This window comes from Condylura cristata, unplaced genomic scaffold (assembly GCF_000260355.1).
Source record: "Condylura cristata isolate star-nosed mole 26May11 unplaced genomic scaffold, ConCri1.0 scaffold00004, whole genome shotgun sequence".
In the NCBI taxonomy this organism is placed as follows: domain Eukaryota; kingdom Metazoa; phylum Chordata; class Mammalia; order Eulipotyphla; family Talpidae; genus Condylura; species Condylura cristata.
In genome coordinates this window covers 61323397-61345924 of record NW_004567105.1, presented here as the reverse complement: position 1 = coordinate 61345924, position 22528 = coordinate 61323397, and the positions used below count along the sequence as shown (strand labels likewise).

The 22528-nt window shown below is 48.3% G+C and overlaps 1 protein-coding gene across 1 annotated transcript; it reads right to left on the bottom strand.

Moving 5' to 3' along the window:
* Positions 1 to 21: 21 nt before the first annotated feature.
* NICN1 (nicolin 1) lies at positions 22 to 4094 on the bottom strand. The gene is made up of 6 exons (XM_004676163.2): positions 3894 to 4094; positions 2630 to 2806; positions 2255 to 2368; positions 1787 to 1858; positions 1357 to 1461; positions 22 to 1282 (listed from the first exon to the last, which is right to left on the bottom strand). The coding sequence occupies exons 1-6, from the start codon at positions 4023 to 4025 to the stop codon at positions 1241 to 1243; spliced, it is 642 nt and encodes a 213-aa protein (XP_004676220.1). The 5' UTR covers positions 4026 to 4094; the 3' UTR covers positions 22 to 1240.
* Between the last annotated feature and the right edge of the window lie 18434 nt (positions 4095 to 22528).

The following is a 22528-nucleotide window of genomic DNA, read 5'->3' as shown; positions in this document are numbered from 1 at the left end:
ACACAGGCAGCCAGCACAATCATGCATTCCACAAGTATTTATTGATCTTGCTGCACACTGGGCCCTATGCTGAGGACACAGCTGAATGAAGTCCAGTCCCTGCCATCCCAGGGACCTCCCGCTCGCACACTGAGGGCCCCTGCTCCCTGAGCACTGGACTAGTCATTATTCCCTCTGCAAAAGCTGAATGAGGCTAAGTAAATGACCAGGCAGAGGCAGGCAGTGATACTCATTGGTGACAGAAAAGGGTGCCCAAAAGGTAGCTGCCCTTCCTCCAGGCCTTGTGTGTTCAGTCACACAATGTGCAATTGTCCGGGTCCAATACATGTTACAGTACTGCTTCATAATAGCTCCTAGGAACAAAGCCAGCAAAACCCTGAGAGAAGCAGGATTTTCTTGTAAGAAAGAATAATCTGCCTTATTCAGTGGCTGGTGTGAGGTTGTAGAGAAACTCAGTCTTTTAAAAGATACCAATGAGACCCTTCATCTGGACCCCCTCAGCCTCCCCTCCCCCACCCCCAAAAGTTCATCCCTCTTCGCTCTAAGCATGACTCTTAGAAGCAGGCAATTAGGAGAAAGGACAGTATGTGCTTTGGGCTGTGTCATATGACAGACAGGTCTCTGGCCTCAGTCTTGCCAGAGGCAACTGCCAACAAGTGGGCTATCTGAAAAGTCATCTGGGAAGCCAGTTCAGGATTCTGTCACCCAAATCCCTAGCTTTGATCCCTACACATGCAGCAGAAGTTTAGATAGGAATTTTGTGTGGGTATCACATGAAGGGAAAGAAGGAAGAAATGAGGTTTCTTTTCTCTTTCAAGCTTCCAAACTCCCAGAGTGGCATGGCTACTGCAGCCTCCCAATGGTAGGTAGACCAAGCAGGTGCTAACCGGTCACCCAGCCCGCTGCACTTAGGATGAGGGGAACAAGCAGAAGACAGGGTGTGCATGTTGGTAGGAGGGGCAGAGGACACGTGAAAATTCTTGGTAAGCAGACTGGAGGGTTTTTAGGATAGGAGGAAGAGATGAACTGTAGTTCAGTGAGGTCAAAGTGTACTCCCACTGGGAATTCATGCTGAAGTAAAACAGTAAGCCCCCAAGAATCTTGAATCTGTGATATGGCCCAGACAGAATGGGCATGCAGGCAACACTTGGAATCCCCAGGGAAAGCACTTCATCCTCTGGTGGCCCAAACCCGTCCTGGGTGGGCATGGAAGGCCAACATCTTGGCTAAGAGCCACAGCTCAAGTGTAGGAGAGCAAGTTCAAGTCGTAACAGCCATCCACCTGCAACATAAAAGAGCATCAGATCTGACCCGCAAAGGACAAATTAAGCCAAACGGAAGGAAGTAATCACTCACATCAAAGCGGCCGATCCTTGTGGAGGTGTGATTGGCGTGGATCATCTCTGTCAGCGCCCACATCTGCTGCACCTCGGAGGACACCCTGCTGGGGTCTGGGAGACCCTGCTCCAGAAGGAGGGGTCAGTGGCCATGGGTCTTGCCCCAGCAGTGACCTTAAAGCTCAAGATAGGCCACGTTGGGCTATGGGGCCCTCCAGCTGAGACCAGTAACATTCGCAGGTGACTTGTTAAACATGAGGTTTGGGCATGATGTGCAGTGGGTGGGGCCCAGCCCCACACAAAGATGCTTTAACTCTCATGGGGCATCCAGGAAAAAGTTGGCAAAGAGTGAACCAAGGGCCCTGGGTCCAACCCAATCCATGCAGAAAGGGTCCTGCTAGACACCATAGCTATTTACACATAGTTCTGACCCAGGGTGAGGGGCTTACCTCCAAGAGGGGAGCAGGCTGCTCAAAAGGTACCGGGTGGGAGAGCCACTTAGGGAAGGTCATGGAGGGGCTCTGCAAAGCAAAGGCAAAGGAAGAGTGCAAGAGTCCTGTGACCAAATTCCAAGCTCGTGAGAGCTGAGAGAAGGGCCTCAAACACTGGGAAAACCCTGCTCAGGAATCCACAGAAGCCCAAGGGGCAATAAGATCACCTAAATCACACAAGGAAAGGAGTATCTCCTGGTATCTGAAGGCCCCAGCACTGAAAGAAGTGGATGACCCTAAAGGTCAGAAGAGAAGAGATATGGCCTCACCTCTTATCATGAGCTTCCAGCACTCCCATCTAGCTCACTCCAAAAAGGTATCCTTCTGAGTCTCACCATAGTTATCAGTCCACTGCCATCCCCACCCCAGCCTCTCCTAGCCATAACTGGGAAAGAGCCAATCAATGGTTCTGAGCTAGTCACTTACCTTTGGTCCTTGTTGGTAGATCTGAAGCTCCTCCACTGTGAAAGACAGCCACAATGGTGATGGTTGTCTCAGAATCAGGCGTAGCTCCAGTACTTTGGCCATGTCACATAGCATCTAACATACATACACACACACACACACAAAAGGACCAAGTGAGCCCCGGCTCACTGACCAGAAGCCTCCAACCAGCAACAAGCCAAGAAGCTACCTCCCCAGGTCTTTCAGAAGGAAAGAACAGTATTCCCTCCAAGGTACTTGTCAAAGGGCCAGAGACCAGGCCATTCTTGCCCCTCCTCTTCCCTCCTGGTGTCCTGGCTCAATCTCTTCTATGAGACTACATCTGGGTTTCGCTGACTATGCTGAGTCCCAGCTGACCTGGTGTTTGAACAGCGATACATACTCCTGGGCTCCCTCCTCACTGTGTGGGTCAGGCATCAGACAATAGTCCCGTAGACAGGTCACCCACTTGGCTGGTGTTTGTGTCGAGGTATGCTGGCGAACACGGATGCTCAGAAAGGCTGTGTAGTAATTCTTAAACATGATCTCCTGCAACTAGAACACACACAACTACCATGACAAATCAGGCCCAGGGCCAGGCCCTGAGAGGTTCAAAGGCACCATTTCCTCCTCCCCTTAAAAATGGTCTCTTCTACCAACACAATAATTTCAACAGCCATCCACCAGAGCCAAGAAAAGTTTTTGCTTTCCTAGAAGAGCTCACAGTCTAAATGAGTAGATTATACAAACAAGACACAACTACAGAACTTGCTACACGTCCAAGATGCCTCCTAACTCTCTGGAGGCAGAAAATATACAGATGAGGCTTGAAAGAGGAAGAGTTCACCCAGTGGCTCAGGAAAGTTAGCAAATGTAAAAGCTGAATTTACACAGGCATACTGAAGAATGAGATGGCTTGGTAGACCCCTACTACAGCACGTGAATAGGTATACCCATAGTAGTTTTCATCTCTGGACACTTACCAGAATCAACCAAGGAAGGTATTTTTTAAGCTATATGTGTACAAGCTCCACCCCAGGCCTACTGAATCAGGATTTCCAGAGTTGGGCCCTTTAAATAAGTTTCCAAGCTTAAAACAAGGATCAGCTTTGGGAGAAAGCACACATCACAAGACAAAGTGCAAGAAGATGAATGGCAGGCAGGACAGACAGAGTGGCCCTGGCCCTGAAAGTGACACTTAGCAGACAGACTTTGTTCTCTTTCTAGTGTTCTTGCAGTGTCCAGTTATTCTGCGAGCTGGTGTAGAGGGCAACTTGAGCTTGGAAACTGGAGCCTTTGGAAGACCTGATGAAGGATAACTTGAACCTAACCTCCAACAGGGACTACAGAAATGGACAAGAGGCAGATTTGGGGCTAACTACAAGTCTAATGATTCCCAGTCAGTGGCTAGAAACTACTGATGTCTCATCTCTATCGCAACTATACCAGCACCTGGTCTAGAATCGGGGCAGGAAGCTGTGTATTAAATGAAGGAATAAATTGCTACCTGATTATCAAGGACAAGCATGTGGCACATGACAGTCTTTTAGTGAAAGATTAAATACGTAGAGACACGCCCAAGTCACAGGTCAGCCCCGCCCAGGAGCCCAGGAGCCCCGTCGCGCCCACGGGGCTTGCTCACCTCGAAAGGCGCGACGCTGGGGAAGGTGACATCGATGACCAGCACGCCAGGCCGGCCTTGGGAGGTCCGTACGTCGCCCACCTGCAGGGCCACGGTACCTTTCACATGGCATGGCACCGAGACGCGGGACATGATGCCAGCGGCCGCAAGCACAACCGCCGCTCCCGGGCTAGGACCACTGGTCCTTTCCGGCGTCCCAGCCGAACCCCAACAACTACAACTCCCGGCAGTCCTCGCGCTACACAGCCCAGCCAATTACCGATGCTCAGGCTGGGTCAGACGTCGGAAGTTCCTAAGGAAGTGTTCCTATAGCCAATCACCTCACGGGCCTTCGCAGTCCCTCCCGGAAACGGAGGTGACAATCTGTTTCTAAGCGGCCCTGAACATTCTTTGCTGGTCAAGTCGCGTTCTGTTAACTTCTGCCGGGTGTGGTCGTCTATTGAAATATGTAAAACCTGGAGTGCAAATGGACATAGCGCCTGACCAACATAAATTGCAAAAATAAATAGTAACCCCATTTTTTCGATAAGCAAAAATGTGAACAGATAATTCACAAAAGAAGATAGCCAAAAAGCCCATGAGAAGATGCTGAATGTGATTATTCATTAAGGAAATACAAATTAGAACGCCTATACGCCCACTGAAGACTAAAATTAAAGACTGGCCAAGATATGGAGTGACTGGGCTACTTTGAAAAACAGTTTGGCATTTCTTTAAAAAAATGCAATCTACACGAACGTAAAAAGTATCCAGCCGTTGCATTCTTCACACTCTGCTCAAGAGAAATGAAAGCACACTTGCGCACAAGGGCTTTATTCATTATAACCAAAAAATGGAAATAATTATAATGTTCAACATATGCACAGATGATCAGATTGGCTAACTTGTGTATCCATACAATGGAAATATGAAAAGAAATTAAGAAATTTAACAATAGGGATACAATAAATTCAGCATCCACAAAGGTAAAGTTTACTATGCCTGGCTTCTAACTCAAAATTAACAATTATGCAAAGAAGCAGGAAAAAATGACCTATAATGAAGAGAAAAATCACATAATAGAAATAGGTCCAGAAATAAAAACAGACATGGATAATAAATTTAGTGAATAAGAACATTAAAACTTGAACAAAATATCATAATATTCCATATGTTCAAGAAAGTAAAAATACTGAGTATATCAGATAGATAGGAATAGATGGATAATATACAGGACTGGTTCATGAGGTCACAGAGGTTAAGAATTCCCAAGATTTAGGGTCTCCCTGATGGCACAAGCATTTAAAGCACAGCACTATGAAGCTGTCCACAGCCACTGCAGCACAAGTTTAATCCCCTGCCAGAGAGCTGACCCACATGGTATGGCAGACCTCTCTTGTCTTAGCCGCAGCATCCCTCAGCAGTGTGTTTCAATCAGTCTGCCTATTCTGTTCCCTTCTCTGTCTCTGGTGAATCCTCTCTCTCTCACACACATTCCCACCTCTGGCCTGTATCCTAGTTCTTGTGTGCATAAATAAATAAATCTTTAAAAAAATTCCCAAGAATTATATTTCAGCCATGAAGGGCTGAGAAAGGGGAAACTTGATGGTGTAAATTCTGGTCCAAAAATGGCAGGCCTCAAGACCCAAGAAAGTTAATGTTTAGTCTAAGTACTAAAATACCAAGTGCCAGCTCAAGTCAGGCAGGAGGAGTTTATTTTGTTTTACTCAGCTTTTTTTGTTTTATTCAAGACTTCATGTGACTGGATAAAGCCCATCAATATTGGAGAGGACAAATGCTTTATCCAACCTGTTATATCACCCAGTGCTTACAGATACATTTCCAGAGTAACAATTGGCTAATTAAATTTCTAGATATCTTGTGATCCAGTCAAGTCAACCTACAAAATTAATCACCACCATATGTTTTTAAATTTCTACCTATTTGTGTTTGTTGCAACAGACTGGGGCAACTGAGCTTTGCACCCTGGGGCCTCAGGACAGCTGGCTAATTGAAAGGTGATACTCCACCCCCTGACTTCTGGCACCACCCAAGGTAGAGGAGAGGACACCCACAAGTGTCAAGGTCCAAACCCCACTCTTGAGCAAGGAGGCTGCTGGAAAGTGAGCAGAGCCAAGCATTTTGACACGTATTAAAAAAGGTGCATTGGATATGAGCCCTCTTTCCTTTTTTTCAGAGAGAAAAAAAACCTTCTGCTGTTGCCAGGTGGGTAACCACCCATCTGGGAACAGGTCTTCATCCTCCCCTCCCGTGGGTTGGGGCAAGGGTAAGGGAGAATTCCCTACCTCAGCAGCCACTGGTCTCTGCCACATTTGCCAGTTGCTGTAGCTGCCAGTCTACTTCACTCCATTGATCAATAACTGAAACTTCTCCCTCTATCCCGTTGGTTAGAATAAATTGTTATCTTAGATTTCTTTATTTATGCATACAAGCCAAAGCCATGAGGGGAGGTGTGTGAGAGGATTCATCAGAGACAGGGTGGGGAGCAGAACAATCAGATCGATGAAGTACACTGCTGAGGGGAGCAGTGGGCGGGACAGGAGAGGTCTGTCACGCCATGTGGGTCACTTGCCTGGTCAGGATGGAACTCAAACTGCAGTGGCTGCAGATAACTTTATAGAGAGTGCTGCACTTTAACCTGTTGCGCCACCAGGGAGGGCCCAGAATAACTTTTGTTTTTTTTCTTTCTTTTATGCTTTACTAAAGGCCCTTCTGTTTGCATACATTGTAGTAGGTGACTGGACTCAGAACCAGTTTGAGGTTTTTAAGCACATGATAGTTTTTTAGATCCTTGCTCAGTAACTGCCATTTTCAGTTTTCCTTCTTTTGTTCATTTCCAGTTTTATTCTATTGTGATCAGAAAAGACAATTTGGGGGACTCCCTAGTGTAGGTAGGATAAGGAGATTCACCATAGATATAGTGGGGAGCAGAACAGGCAATGCACTGCTGAGGGGAGCACCGGGCTAGACAGGAGAGGTCTGCTGTGCCATGTTGGTCAGCTCCCTGGCCAGGGATCAATTCCTGTTACAGTGGCTGGGGAATAGCTTCATAGTACTGAGACTTAACCCCATGAGCCACCAAGGCCCTGTGTTGTTGCTTTTAAATAAACAAGTAGTTTAATTTTTTTTAATTTACTTGAATTAAAAAGTTGTTTTAATATGTTGTAAACATCCGTAAATATAACTCAGATAAATAAAATCTCTTTTTTGAGATTTTAAAAATGTAACATAGGGGCCCTCCCTGGTGGCGCAGCGGGTTAAAGCACTGCACAAAGAAGCTTAAGCCACTTCCGCATGAGTTCGATCCCCGCCTGCCCCCGGAGGAGACCACATGGCGCGGCAGACCTCTCCTGACCCGCCCGCTGCTCCCCTCAGCAGTATACCTCAGCGATCTGCCTGTTCTGCTCCCCACTCTCTCTGGTGAATCCTCTCACCCTCCGCATCTCTGGCCTGTACCCCAGTTCTGTATGAATAAATAAATAAATCTTTAAAAAAAAATGTAACATAGTTCTGAGACTAAAAATTTTGAGACCCACTAGTCTAGGACTTATTTCTGGGAGTCAAATTACCAGATCACAAATGAGAGAATGCATAACTTTAAGTTTAATAAAAAGTGCCAAACTTCTTCTACAATGGCCCAACAACTGTCCATTCATTCAAAAATATTCACCAGGGCCCTCTCTGGTAATATAAGGGTTAAAGGGCAGCAACTATGAACCTATCTGCAGACACTACAGCATGGGTTTGATCCCAGGCCAGGGAAGTGATCCACGTGGCACAGCAGACCTGCCCACTGTTCCCCTCAGCAGTGTGTTTCAGTCAGTCTACCTGTTCTGTTTCCCACTCTGTCTCTGATGAAGACTCTTATTCCCTCACCTCCGAGGCTCTGGCCCAGTTCTTGTATACATAAATAAATAAATCTTAAAAACAAAACAAAACAAAAATACCACTGTAACAAGGAAAGGAAATACTTATTTTCAGAGTCAAGGTTAAGAGTTAACCAGAGCCCTCCCTGGTGGCACACCTGGTTAAAACACAGCACTACAAAGCTAGTAGCAGCCACTTCAACACAAGATCCATCCCCAGCCAGGGAGCTGACCCACATGCCACAGCAGACCTCTACTGTCTCCCCTGCTGCTCCCCTCAGGAGTGTACTTCATCAGTCTGCCTGTTCTGCTCCCCACTGTGTCTCTGGTGAATCCACAGCGCCCTTGTACCTCTGGCCTGTACCCCAGTTTTGTATGCATAGATAAATAAATCTTTTTTTTTTAAAAAAGAGTTAACCTGGCCCTCCCTGGTGGCACAGCGGGTTAAAGCACTGCACTAAGAAGCTTAAGCCACTTCCGCATGAGTTCGATGCCCGCCTGCCTGGGGGAGATCCACATGGTGAGGCAGACCTCTCCTGGCCCGCCCGCTGCTCCCCTCAGCAGTGTACTTCATCGATCTGCCTGTTCTACACCCCACTCTGTCCCTGGTGAATCCTCTCACCATCCCCATCTCTGACCTGTACCCCAGTTCTGTATGAATAAATAATCTTTAAAAAAAAAAAAAAGAGTTAACCAGGGAAATGCAGGTGGCTTGGTAGAAAGAATGTCCCAATCAGCTGTTTTTTTCCCTGCCCACCAACCCCAGGTTGGATTCAACTTGTGTACTTTTGGACAGAGGAGCTATTCTCAGTAGAAAAGAAAAAAAAAATCACATTAAGCACATATCAAAATACCAAGTCATTTGTTTTGCTAGAGAAATTATAATTTTCTGACTCTGATGTCCTAACAGAATAAAAAAAAGCATACTTTAATTCAGAGAACAGTTATCTCTGTGGCAAATGTCATCTGTGAGAAAAGCAAGACTATAAGATGAAAAAATCTATTACAGGGAATGTCTTTGGACGCGTGGACTTGTCTCTTCGAGGTGGCTGCCGGTCTGCTGCATTTTGGCAGGCAGAGCTGCAATGTTTTCCACAGCTGATCTTTTTGATACTTCTTTGTTATGGTGCTATCTTATAGTTGACTCAAAATCTCTACAGTTTATGTTTTCTCTCCGTGTATTCAAGTTTTGCTGATTTTCTTCATACCTCTGGTCCTCCTCCCCTGATTCTTTGCTGATACTCCTTCCTCCCCCGCTTCCACCACACTGGCCTCCACACTGTCCTAGGGCTCATGTTCTCATGTTCTCATCTCCACCTTTTTGTTCACTTTCTCATTTCTCTCACACCTTGTGGGGAAAGCGGTAAAGGCGAGAGAGACTTCCTTTCCCTCTAGGTCTTTCTAAGTTGGATAACAATCAACATCAGTGCCCTCCCTGGTGGCGCACTGGGTTAAAGCACAGCACTGTGAAGCTAGGCCAATCTGCCTGTTCTGTTCCTTGCTCTGCCTCTGGTGAATCCTCTCAAACCCTGCCCCCATCCATCCCCCCTCCCACACACCTCTAGCCTACACCCCCGCTCTTATATGTGTAAACAAAAAAAAGTTTTTTAATTCACTGTTCAGTTGAAATATAACTCGAGCCACAAAAAGGGGTCCCATATATAATTTTTTAAATCCTAGAGTGATGACTAAGAATAAATAGGAGAAGCTGGTTATTTATGTTTTGAAGATTATTATTTTTTAAATAATATAATAGTTTATTTTTACATCATTTTGTACTTTTTTTTAATCACAATTGTAATCCCCGTGGGTTTCCCATCACCGACTTACCCGTGTGCCATCACCATAGTTTTGAAGATTATTTATTTATGCATGCAAGAACTGGGATACAGAACAGAGGTGTGGGGAGTGGGAGGGGGAGGCGGCTTGAGGGTTCACCAGAGATAGTGGGGAGCAGAACAGGCAGATGCACTGAAATACACTGTTGAGGGGAGCAGTGGGAGCAGAGGGCTGAGGTACCATGTGGGTTTGCTCCCTGGCGGAGTATCTAACTAGGTACTGCAGTGACTGCAGAGCTTCATAGTGCTGCATTTTAACTCCTATTTTTTTTATATTTACTTTAACCCAAACTGTAAAGATTTCAAAAATTAATAGTCAACAAGTCTGTTTACATTATTGTTTACTAAGCCTGTATAATTGACACTTAGCGGCATTTCTCAATTCAGACTAGTCACATTTGAAGTGTGAAGTAGTTTCCTATGGTTTGTGGTTACCACATTTGACAGCACATCTAAAAATGTAAGCCCTGCAACACTGTCTTATTCCTAGCCAAATCTCCAGCACCTTGAACAGAGCTGGTACAAAGTAGGTATTCACTCAGTGCTTGCTGAATTTGTGAATGCATGGAACAGCTTTGCCTTCCGTGGCACCATCACTTGGGACAAGCACCAGTTCCAGCCTCTTGAGAACATGGTTCCTCGTTGGTAACCCTCAAGCACAGGCAGGACAGCAGCGCCACCTTCTGGAGATCACTTGCCTTGAGACTCGGGCTCCCCTACTGAGACGCACAGGGGAGGATGTGAGCTCTGGGTAGAATATTTGTTACCTTATATCAACATTCCAAGGTCTTTCCCTGTACTATCTCCTAATATTATCAGGGCAACTATTATATAGAAAATTCCATCAATGATCAAAAACAGGCAGCTCTCCTGCCTTCCTGTGATTATTCAAGTATTTCTTTTCACAAACATTTTTCTTTTGCAGAGCAGTAGCAACAGCTCTCTTGCCCACCTGTGACTATGCATGTGGCTATCTTCTTCCCCTTCTTTTTTTTTTAAGATTTATTTATTTATGTATACAGAACTGGGGTACAGGCCAGAGGTGCAGAGGCTGTGGAGGATTCACCAGAGACAGTGGGGAGCAGAACAGGCAGACTGACAAATTATACTGCTGAGGGGAGCAGCAGGTGACAGGAGAGGTCTGCTGTGCTAGGTAGGCCAACCCCTGACAGGGGATCAAAACTCGTGCTGAAGCGGCTGCTTCATAGTACTGCGCTTCGACCTGTTGCACCAGGAAGGGCACTTTTCTTCCCCTTCTCCTAATAAACCCGTCCTTCTTAAAATGTTACAAAAAGAAAAAAAAAGGACAAACTGACCAGATGAGGCTCCCATTCATTTGGCCTACACCTGAATGCTGCCTGACTCTTCTATAAGCCAGGCCTCTGCCCAGACCTTCCCAATTTCTATTGGCTCTGGACCTTTGGAGAACCTGAGAAAAGTCAGCCTCCATAAGACTGTGCTGTCTGTGCACACACATGCTCACTCCCTGGCACACACATTGCTCATGGTGTTTGGAGATCTAGAAACCCTTTAAGTTGCTTACAGCCTTACAGTAAGAACTCCCATTCCCAGAGTATATAAAAACATGTACTAAACAAATGGTATCCTGGTCCAAAGTCATAGTGGGTGGATCTCTATTAGCAATCAACTTTCTAAGCCAGGTGGGGAAAGCACCTAGCAATACTGATTAAACAAAGCAGATAATAACAGCAGCAATAACAATAACCATTAATACTAGCATTCACTGTATGCTGAGTACTATTCTTTTGATACCTGTGTTCTTCACTCAATCCATTTCCTTTCAAGGTAGGAACCACAATTATTCTCATATTTCAGGTAAGAAAACTGAGTGGAGGGCCTTTCCTGGTGGTGCAACAGGTTAAAGCACAGTGCTATGAAGCTGTCCACAGCCACTGCAGCATGAGTTCCGTCCCTGACCAGGGAGCTGACCCACATGGCACAACAGACCTCTCCTGTCTCATCCTCTGCTCCCCTCAGAAGTGTACCTCATCAATCTGCCTGTTCTGCTCCTGACTCTGTCTCTGGTGAATCCTTTCACACATTCCCCACCTTGTATGACAAATAAATAAATCTTAAAAAAAAAGACTGAGTGGAAAGTTGAGTTACTTGCCCAAGACCATGCAGCCAATAAGTGACCATTTCGGAGTTCAACTCTGGCAGAAGGGACCTCTCTGGTGGCCTAGGGTTAAGTCTCAGCACAATTCTATGGCTTGAATTCTATCCCAGCTGGGGAGCTCACCTACACGGTGCAGCAAACCTGTCCTGTCTCACCTGCGCCTCCCCCCAGCAGTGTTTTTCAGTACATCTGCCTCTTCTGCTCCCCACTCTGTCTCTGGTGAATCCTCTCACCTCCCCCCTAACTCTGGCTTATATCCCAGTTCTTCTACTCAAAATAAATAAATAAAAAATGTTTTAAAACCTTCAAGTCTGGCTGGAGACCAGGTTAGATTGGGAATCTGGTCTCAATTTTATGAGTAGTTTTATTTAACAAATATTTACCAAACACTTTTTTTTCTTTTTTCAAATATTTATTTATTCATGCATACAGAACTGGGGTAGAGGCCAGAGGTGCAGGGGCAGCGAGAGGGGAGCACCAGAGACAGAGTGGGGAGCAGAACAGGCAGATCAACAAAGTACACTGCTGAGGGGAGCATCAGGTGAGACAGGAGAAGTCTGCTGCACCATGTGGGTCACCTCCCTGGCAAGGATCAAACTCATTCTGAAGTGGTTGCGGCTAGCTTTGTAATGCTGTACTTTTTACCCATTGTGCCATGAGGGAGGGCCTGAGCACTTTTTTCATACAGGCATACAGCCATGAACAAAGAAATCTCTTCCCTTACAGAGTTTTCATTCTAGTGGGAGAGAAATGTACCAGTTCATATATATACTGTAATGTTTAGTAGTGTTAAGTACTCTGAACAAAATGGCAAGAAACATAGCTAGTGTAACATACCTTACCCTCTTGGATCCTACTGTTTCTTTCCTCTTTTCAGGCACGAAGTTGCTAGATGGCAGCAGAAGGTAGCAAGGAATGACAAACAAAGCCTGGCCCTGAGTAGAGTGGGTACACCGGGCAGCTTGCCAAAAGCCCTCAATGAATAGAAAAGGGGTAAAGTTTCAAAATGAACCAACTGGATGTGCAAAGATTGAGAGGACATGAGATTGAGGTAGGACCTGGAAATACAGGCTCGACTTGCACTTGTGTTAAACTGAGCCTGAGGCCTGGTACATAGTAAGTACTGAGTAAATGTAAAGAATGACTGATGCAGCTGTTAAAAGACCAGGTAAACGGAAGATGTGTTGACCAGTATACATGTGTGAATGAGAGCCATAGCCTCAAAAGTTCCCACAGGCTAGCAATTTGGCAACCAGACCCATTTGGGTGGATTGGATTGGCAGAAGGTGGGGCCACAGATATTGTTGGGAGTCTGAGGAGGCCTAGTGTAAGTGGGGTAGCCCGGCCCTGGTGAGTGTAGGGCTAGATTCCCAGCTATGACTGCAGCTACTCTTCCTTTTACTGTCTGCAGAAGGCTCATTTGAAGTAGAGAGCAGGTGGGTCCCTTGCTCTAGAGGGCAGTGAAGTCAAGCCTGCCAGAAGCTGCCCCAGGATTTGCAGCCAATTGGGCCAGAATGAGACTGGAATTTCTTTGACCTTGAGCACACTGCTGGGGCTCTTAGCCCAGAGGCCTTGTGAGTGCTTCAGGACTTTCCATTGTTCTGGGACCCTTTTAAATTATAGGCAAGATTGTGATAGGGAGTGTTTTTTAATGTGGCAAATATCAAGTTTTTTCATATTATGAAGGTAACAAAGGTTGGGGACCTTAGCACAGGAAATGAAACCCAGGACACCCCTTTCCTGGGCTCGGTCTCCGGACAGGCTCTAGATTGCCTTCCCAAATGTCTCCTGGCAGCTCCCCCATCTCTCTGGGGTCCTGCTTGGTGGAGCATTCAGCTGCCCCCATTCAGAACTTTGTGTGTCCAATGAGGAAGAAGGCAGGAAACAAAACCTTCTCCAGCCCCTGGGGGCTGCTGGGCACAGCTGGGAGCTTGGAGCAGCTTCCTGCAGCTGCTGGGGAGAGGGAGCCAAGGAATGCTTGTGTTTCTCTGGCTTTCCTGGTACCCACTGTCAAGCTGCTGAAGTCATTCCACCAGGGTCTGGGTCTCCCTGTTGGTACATTTTATCCTATTATGAAAGGAATCTGGAATGAGATGATTCTAGTGTTGGGCAATGCAGTACCAGCAAGTGGCTGCCCAGCTGCTATCTTGTCAGTTCCCCTAACTGCTTCCCTGGGCTCCCCTGCTGGCTCCCACTCTAGTCATTCTGCTCAGATTCAGGCAAGTTCCAGCAAAGTCTAGGCTGCCCACTTGGGGCCTGCTCAGGCAGTCACCTCTGTCCCACTCTTGTCCATCTGGCCAGGCCTGGACAGGCTCTGTCTGCTTCTGCTCAATTGCTCCTGGGGATTCACCCAGCCAGCAGGAAATTCCCCTCCCCAATGACTCAGTTGTAGTGACCTCTCCTCCAGGTGACTGCCGGAGGCCAAGGCAGTCTGTCTGACTCTCATCCACCTTTTTTGCTGTGCGACTTCCCCCACTGAGGATTGAGAACACATGCTTGTCAATTGTCCTGGCTGTGTCTTCTATTTCTCTGCCTTTGGCCTTCTTGCAAGTCTGAGAACAGATTAGATACACAGTAAAGGGCTTCTAGTCCTTACCTTTGTGCGTGTGTGTGTGTGTGTGTGTGTCTGTGTGTGTGTGTATAGAAGAACTGGGGTACAGGCCAGAAGTGCAAGATGTGAGAGGATTCACCAGAGATACATTGAGGAGCAGAACATGCAGATTCACTGAAATTACTGCTAACGGGAGCATCAGGCCAGACAGAAGAGGTCTGCTGTACCATAGGTAGCTTAGCTTCTCGGCCTGAATCAAACTCAGGCTCTTTCAAATTAAAGACTGAAATGGGGGCCTCCCTAATGGTACAAAAGGTTAAGTCTCAGCTCTGTAAAGCTGTCCACAGCCACTGCAGCTCACATTTGAACCCCTCCCTGGCCAGGGAGCTAACCCACATGGCACAGCAGACCTGTCCTATCTTACCCACTGCTCCTCTCAGCATTGTATTTCAGTTGATCTACCTGTTTTGTTCCCTATTCCATCTCTGGTGAATCCTCTCACCCCCTGCACCTTTGGCCTGTACCCCAGTCTTTGTATGCATAAATAATCTTTAAAAAAATAAAATTAAGGACTGACATAAATTAGATTTTTAAAAAGATTTATTGATTGATATATATAAGAACTGGGGTACAGGCCAGAGATGAAGGGGGTGAGAGGATTCACCAGAGACGGAGTAGGGAGCAGATCAGATCAGGCAGATATACTCACATACACTTTTGAGGGGAGCAGTGGGCAGGTCAGGAGAGGTCTGCCACACCATGTGGGTCACCTCCTGGCTGGGAATTGAACTCGTGTTGCAGTGGCTTCAATAGCTTCATAGTGCTGTGCTTTAACCTGTTGTGCCACCAGGGAGGGCCCCAAATAGATTAGATTTAAAGACCAGAACTGCAGAAACAGGCCATCTTGAGAAGACCTCTGTCTAACCCCTACCTCCGCCCCAGCCTTTCTGCTGCATTTTTAATTCTTCATTATTACTTTCTTTTTTTCTTTTTTCTTTTTTGCTGCTCCTTGGAAAGGATTATCTGGCCAGGAGACCTCTGTCTTCCCTTCTTCACTGAACTTGCCCTGAGTCTCTTCCTTCCCTCACTGGTCCCTGACTACTCCCACAAATCAACAGTGTTAAGATCCTACCAATGTAAGACCAAAGTGGCTGCTGGCCATGTGTCTAAGTGGGGAGAGAGACAGACCAGCCAGTTTCTTTTAAGGCCAAGTCTTCTGTGACCTGGACTCCAGGGGTGAATGAGTACTGGCAGTTTACAGTTTATATGACTGTATCCATTTGTTTACTCAGCAAGCATCAGCAAACTGACTTACTTTGGGCCAGGCATAGTGAAGGCTATGAAGATGAATACAGATCCACAGCTTATTCCCTTTCTTTGTGACCTATGGTAAGTGACTCAACCCTTAGGCCTCAGTCTTCTCATCCATAGCACAGGATGAATAATAATAACTCAACCCAGGTTGGTGTAGGGTGGGCCTTACATTTATTCTGCAGGTGGTTGAGAGTTCCTGAAGGCAAGGCTGACTTATGGGACTTGTGCTCCAAAATGTCAACTGGACTCTCTGGTGGTAGGGGTGGGGGGGCGGGTGTCTTTCCAGAAGGTGACACGTCTCCCAGTAGAGATATAAGGCCCCAAAAAGCTTCATTTCCAATCATATGTTTATTTATTCCAATTTTATGTGATACCTTCTAGATGCCAGTCCCTATCTCAGCTGTAGAGCTTTCTAGATTGGAAAAAGGGAATAGGTAGACACAGGTCCTCCACTCTGTCCTAAGGACAAACTATATATCAGACATAGTTATGTGGTGAGCTCAGCAGATCGGAGACGCTCTCCTCAGCCAGGAACTAAAACAGGGAATGAGCAGGAATGAGGTAGGCCAAGCGGGAGGAAATATCTCATGAGGGTAGGCTTGAAGGGATCTGGCAGACTGGTGTGTAAAGGCATTTGATGTGGCTGGAGGCACATGCAAAGAAAAACTGGGGTAAAGAAGTATGGGTAGGTACTGGGAGAAGAGGAAGACGTGGAGAAGTAAGGCTACCCTGGAAGGGCGGCATCCAACCAGGCAGGTCAGGTCGGGGTGAAGCAGGCAGTCAGGCAGGATGTGGAGAAGGGTAGGATCACACGTAGGTTTGGGGTTGGAACTTAGCTCTGGCTTATGAAGACTGGGTGCTGCTGCAGACAGTCTCCACTGAGGACAGGACCCGTCTTCTCATCCTCCCCTCAGGCCACAACTGTGTGAGAGAGAAGGTGTTCAGAAAACCGAGGCCTAAGCCAGCAGGAGAGATGTGCAGGGAAGGCGCAGTGCCTGGTCCTCCAGCTGACTTGGAGGAAGCCTGGGAACAGTAGCAGCTGTTGCCTCTTCTGAGGGTACAGGCTGCCCACAGCTGTGGTGGGTGTCCAGGATTTGTGGTCAAGGACTTCTGAAAGACGAGGCTGTGGGTGGGCCAGCAGGGTCATCAAGGCAGGGGAGAAGGAGTCAGTGTCCCATTCTGATCCAGCTGTCTGGGAACAGCTGCTGGCCGGAAGAGTGGGGGTGGTAGGGGAAGCCAGGGCAGCAACAGGTGAGGGAGCTCCCTGGCTGTAGGGTCATGGGAAAGGAGTGGAGAGCAAGTTGGGGAGGGAGGCCTTTGGGGGAGGGGAAGTGTCTGCTGGCCAGCCTGGCTCTCCTGCATTCCTTCTTACTTTCTTCTTCTTCTTTTTTTTTTTTTTTGGCTCGGGTGCTTTCTGATGCAACCAGAATTCCTCTGGGGGTAGAGAATGGGAAAGGACTAGGAGAGCACGCTCCTCTCCCTTTCAGTGGATCCCCCAAAGACCACCAATTTGGACTGCACTGCCTTTCTCGGGACTCTGTGGGGCCCTCCCCCACCCTGGTCTCTGCCTTGGTTCGTTCCCTCTACGCCCTCTTCAGCACCTTATCTGCAACTGTGTCCCGGACCTTCTCCTAGGAAAAAGTAAATAACCACGGGCCTGTCGGAAAGCTCTGGCCCAGAGGGTGAGAGGGGAAGAGGGTTTAGAGAAGGTTTACCCAAGTCAGTCAGAGGCAGGCACCAGAGGCTGGCAGTCCTCAGGACCTGGACCCTGAGCATCCCACTGGAATGCACCCCCTGTGAGGGTGAGTTGGCCTGTCTCCTGGAGCAGAGGGGACTTACTGGTGCGGCTGGCCCCCGTGGTTGTAGGCACTGTAAGAGCAAGGCCTGTGGCCTTGCCCTCTGCCCTCCTCGAGCACCAAAATCTGGGTGTTTACATGGAACCAATCGCTGAATGTCCTAGGCAGCAGGGTAAGTACAGGGGAGTTTCAGGCAGAAGGGAAGCAGGGGTCATCTAGGGTCAGCCTGCCTTCCTAGAGTCCCTCCACACGGATGGAAGCTGCTGGCCTCAGTTCACAGGCCAGGGCTTCAGTGCAGCTGTACCTGCCCCAGCTTTGTGTTGTACCAGTGGCCACTTTCCCTCCTGCTCTTGGGGGGACAGAGATGGGAATGGGGAGATAGAGATGAAATGATTCTTTTCTGGAAAAGCTCTTCACAAATCATGAGCATTTCTTTGTATGGCCGTTGAGACATTCCAGGGCCTCTGAAATGACTATCACCACTGGCATCCAGCCATGCGGATCCCCAGAGGCCCTGAGCCCTGGCTTCAACCTGGAGTCTCTTTTACTAAGAGGGCCTATGCTGAGCCCAGCCTCCAGGAGCACCCTTCCCATTCCAGACCTTGCAGTTCCCTTGTCAGTTACAGCCTACTGAACCCACCTGAGGAACAAAGACCCACTGCTGCCATTCAAGGTGACAGCAGGCAGGACCTACAGAGAGGGGCTTCTAAAGGTCACCAGTCTCAGGAGCAGGAGGAAGCTAGCTGGAAGAACCAGCTGAGGCCTCACATGTTTGCCAGGTGACACCCCACCTGGCCTGGCCTCCTTCTCATCAATGGACTTGTCTTAGAACCTGATTTGGGGCAGACCTTTCGCTCTTCCCCATTCTCCCCTTTTGGGCTCAGTCTTTCCTGAAGCCCTGAAGCCCTTTCCTGTGGCACATACCAGGAGCCTGCACACAGCAGAGCCTTTCCTCCCACCATAGGGACATCCCCTCCCCTATAAGGCTTTGTCCTCTGAGACTGGCAGGAAGGTTACCTCCTTTTTACATTCCTGGGGGAAGGTGGAGGCAGGGAAAGTGGTATCTTTTCTCTCTAACTGCTTGTTCTGACTTGACTTAGTGCCCTCCCCTGCAAGACCCTCATCTCTGCCCTGCACCTGCCTGCTCTCCCACTTCTCTTTCTACACCTACCAGGAGAAGGAGGGGCTCCTAGGCCGCTCTTTCCTTACCGGGCTACATTCCTTCCAGGAGGCCTGAGGGCACTTCCCTACTCCCTTTCTCATCACATCCCCCTTTAGTCTCCTGGCCCTCTCTCCAAAAGGGATCCTCCACTTCTCTGAAACCCTGCCTGGTTAAATCCAGCCCCAGTGCCTCCCCTTCCTCCAGTCTCTCTGCTCCTTCACTGCTTAGGCCATGACAGTGCCCAGGGCTCCTCACACCTGACCACTTCTTCCTCTGCCTTCACTCACACCATTCCCTAGGTTTGTTCTCTCCTTCCCTAAGGAGTCCCAGAACTTTCTCATTCACCTCTGCCTTCCAATGTAGGCCCATCCACTACATCCTCATCTTTTTGCCTGGCTTTCAATACCTTTATAACTATGACTATCTGATTATTTGTTTGTCTCTTTCCTCTTTTGTTAGTTTTTATTTATTTTTAAAATATATCCTTTTATTTTGTTTATGCATAGAAGAACTGGGACGCAGGCTAGAGATGGAGGGGGAGCGTGAGAGGACCCACCAGAGACAGAGTGGGAGGCAGAACAGGTGAAAATACTGAAATATACTGCTGAGGGGAGCTGTAGGCAAGACAGGAGAGGTCTGCTGCGCCATTTGTGGGTCAGCAACCTGGCCTGGGGGGTTGGAATCAGGCTGGCACCAGACCAATAGCACCTAGACTCAACCCCTGTGCCACCAGGGAGGCCCCTTGATTTCTTTCTTTCTTTTTTTTACTATCTCTTGTTGGGTTAGATTTAGGTTCCACTTGAGCAGGGCTTGTTCTTTTCATCCCTTGCTGAGTTCCCAGCATACAAGCAACTCAGTAAATATCTGTGGATTGACAACCCAAGGATGGATGCTGCACCCTGACCTGACTCAAGTCTCATAAAGTGAGTCTGTCACTCTCGGTGAGCATATAGGCCTGAAGCCCACCCCTGAGGTTACTTGATGAGGATGATCAAGAGAAAAGAGAAAGTAAGTACAATAAACTTATCTCTGGGTCTCTGCAGAGACTTATTCCTCATGGAGGCTTGGCTGGTGAGTTAACATTAGCTTCCCTCAAGATCTGGAGGAATCAGTTTCACTCCTCCCAGAATTGTTGAGGATTCCCAGACCACATGTGGGACTCTCAGAGGCCCTGTCTGACTCAGCATTCAGCTTAGAGCAAAGTTTACCTGCCCATTTTTCAGTGATCCAAGGCAAACCTGTCAGCCATAATACCAGGGTTAGAGTCGGCTGTTGTTGGTAGCCAATCCGTTTCTTGACTAGGGGGACTCTACAGGGACCCCAAGTTGATGATGGATAGGTCCAGATTTCAGGTCAACTCTGAGCGAAAAGGCATCTCTGCACTGGAAGAGCTACTGGCATTGCTCAGAGTGGGCATGGACATAGAAGTAAAAGCAGAGAAGCGCCTCTCAACCCAGTTGAACCAGATTCGGGTAGTTGGCTTCCTCTAAAACTCTCTGTTTAGGGGCTTGCTGGTCAGTGACTTAGAATTAACAAGTTGGCTTCTCAGCTTTGCTTCCATTGGATGCCAGGTCAGACCAGACCTAATCTGGGAGTTAGTCCAATATTCAAGGTTACAAGCTCAGTGTTTTGGGAACAGTTACCCAAAGTCGACCTTGGGGGACTGTCTTATCTCAGAGTTAGCAGGGAGTGGAATGTGGCTGATGGAAGAATCAGTGGACGTGTGTGCGGGCGCATGTCTACCCAGGGAGAAGAAGGGACTTATATTGTTTCAACTAATACTTACCCTTCCTGTGGGGTTCATGTCCCCTGTTCCTGGACAGGTGGAGACTATTGCCCATGTGTCAGAAGGTTGTCTTGAAGGGGTCTGTCTCCCTGTGAAGGAACTAGTTTCTGGAAGGCTGGTGGTGACCCACAAACACGCCTACTGGCAGTTTCTCCCGGATGAACTTATCAGCCCTTTCTTTCTGCCAGAACTGCCAAACAATCTGCCTTCTGTTAAATCCAGACAAAAGGGACCCCTCCCTTGCCCTGACTTGGCTGCTTTTGCTTGACAGCCCATTACCCCCAGGCAGACCTTCAGGCCTGGCATTTGGATCTGGAGCCTCCACCCTCAGCCAGCACAAACTCCTGTCCCTCTCCATCAGCCTGGGGCAAAACCAGCAGCTGGGGCCTCCCTCCCACCCAAAGAGTCTGAAGCTGGGACTGGCCTTTGGCCCTTGGGAATATGACAGAATAAAAAACCCTGGAATCTTAGGGCCAGAGAGAAGTTGGGTCCATGTAGGTGTCTGTTGAATTTCTCTGAGCTAAAACCAAGGTCTTTATCATAAATCACTTAAGAACTGGGATGTAGGCAAGAATGCAAGGGGTGGGAGGATTCACCAACCACAGAATGGGAGCCAGAAAAGGCAGATCTACTGAAATACACTGCTGAGGGGAGCAGCCTGTGAGACAGGATGTCTGATGCTCTATGTGAGTTAGCTCCCCCTGCCTGGGATTGAAGGCGCTGGTGATAGCGCTATAGTGCTGAGACCTTTAAAAAAAAATTTATTTATTTATACATACACAAACTGGAGTAGAGGCCAAAGGTGTGTGTGTGTGGGGGGGCAGTGAGAGGATTCACTAGGCAGATTGGGGAGCATAACAGGCAGATTGACTAAAATACATTGCTGAGGGGAGCAGCAGGTGAGACAGCAGAGGTCTGCTGTGCTATGTGGGTCACCTCCCTGGCCAGGAATCGAACTCATGCTGTAGTGGCTTCAGATAACTTCATAGTGCTGCATTTTAACCTCTTGTACCACCAGGGAGGGCCTAGTGCTGAGACTTAACTTCTTGTGCCACAGTAGAGGCCCCCTGATTTTTCTTTCCTAAGTTATGTGAGTGAACTTTGTAGACTATACACTTAAATATATGTGTATTTGAGAGATTGAGGATTTCCTTCTGCTCTCTCTGAAATGTGTGCTTCTCCCAGAAGCTTCTAAAGAGGGGAGAAAACAGAGGGCCCTAGAACTGTCTAGATGCTGGGAGTTCAAAGAGAGAGGACTCCCCATCCTCACGGAGCAGCCAGCAGTGTTTATGAGGTGTTCATTGCGATACCAGCCAGGCCACAGAAGGGAATAGGCGTATCTTGTGCAGGGGTTGACTCAGGGAGCAGAGGACACCACATGTCCAGTCCTGACTCACGCAGAAACTGCTCAGTCCCTCAACTGTCAGGTACCAGGTCTTTCACTAGCCTCAGGTAAGCCTTAACGTGAGGCTTAACGTGCTCTTCTGTAGCTCCCTACCCTCAGAAGGGAGAATCTGTGCAGTAGCTCCTGCCGCTCACCCCCCACTCCCAGAAGGAATGCGGGCCACAAGTAGTGAGTGACTGGAGCCAGTGGGTCAAAGCTATTTCAGGCGGCTGGCCGAGGAGGCTCGGATTCCGGATTCCGGTGTTAGGGGGAGGGGACAAGGGTTAGTCCGAGGGCGCCCCGCCTGCTGCGGCCTAGGACTTACTCCTTCGTCTGGGTTTCCCAAGTTTAAGGGCCAGACAACGAGACCATTAGCCTTCGCAATATTAAGGGCGCTTGCTGGCTGCTTTTAGAGCTTACAAATTGCTCTTGATTTGCGTGCGCGGAGAGAAATGAGTCCAACACAGCAGATGGGTGGCCAGTTGTGGCGGGGCCAGTTCTCGAGCGTGACCACCCGGGCCTGGCCGGACGCCTCTCAGGTCAAAACCTGAGGTCGGGCGGGGCGCCCCTCCTCCACTTCAATCCTAAACTCCCGGGGCGACCCGGGGTCGGGGCGTGTCCCGAGGACTGACCGGGAAGGCTGAGGGGCGGGGCTTCCAGTATGGGGCGTGTCTTTTGGCTGGGGCGTGGCGGGCCAATGAGCAGAGCTGCGCGGTCGGAGGCGGGGCCTGTGCGCGGGTGCGGCGCGCTGCGGGGCGGCCGACGCAGGCAGAAGCGGTAGTCGCGCGGACTGCCGGTCGG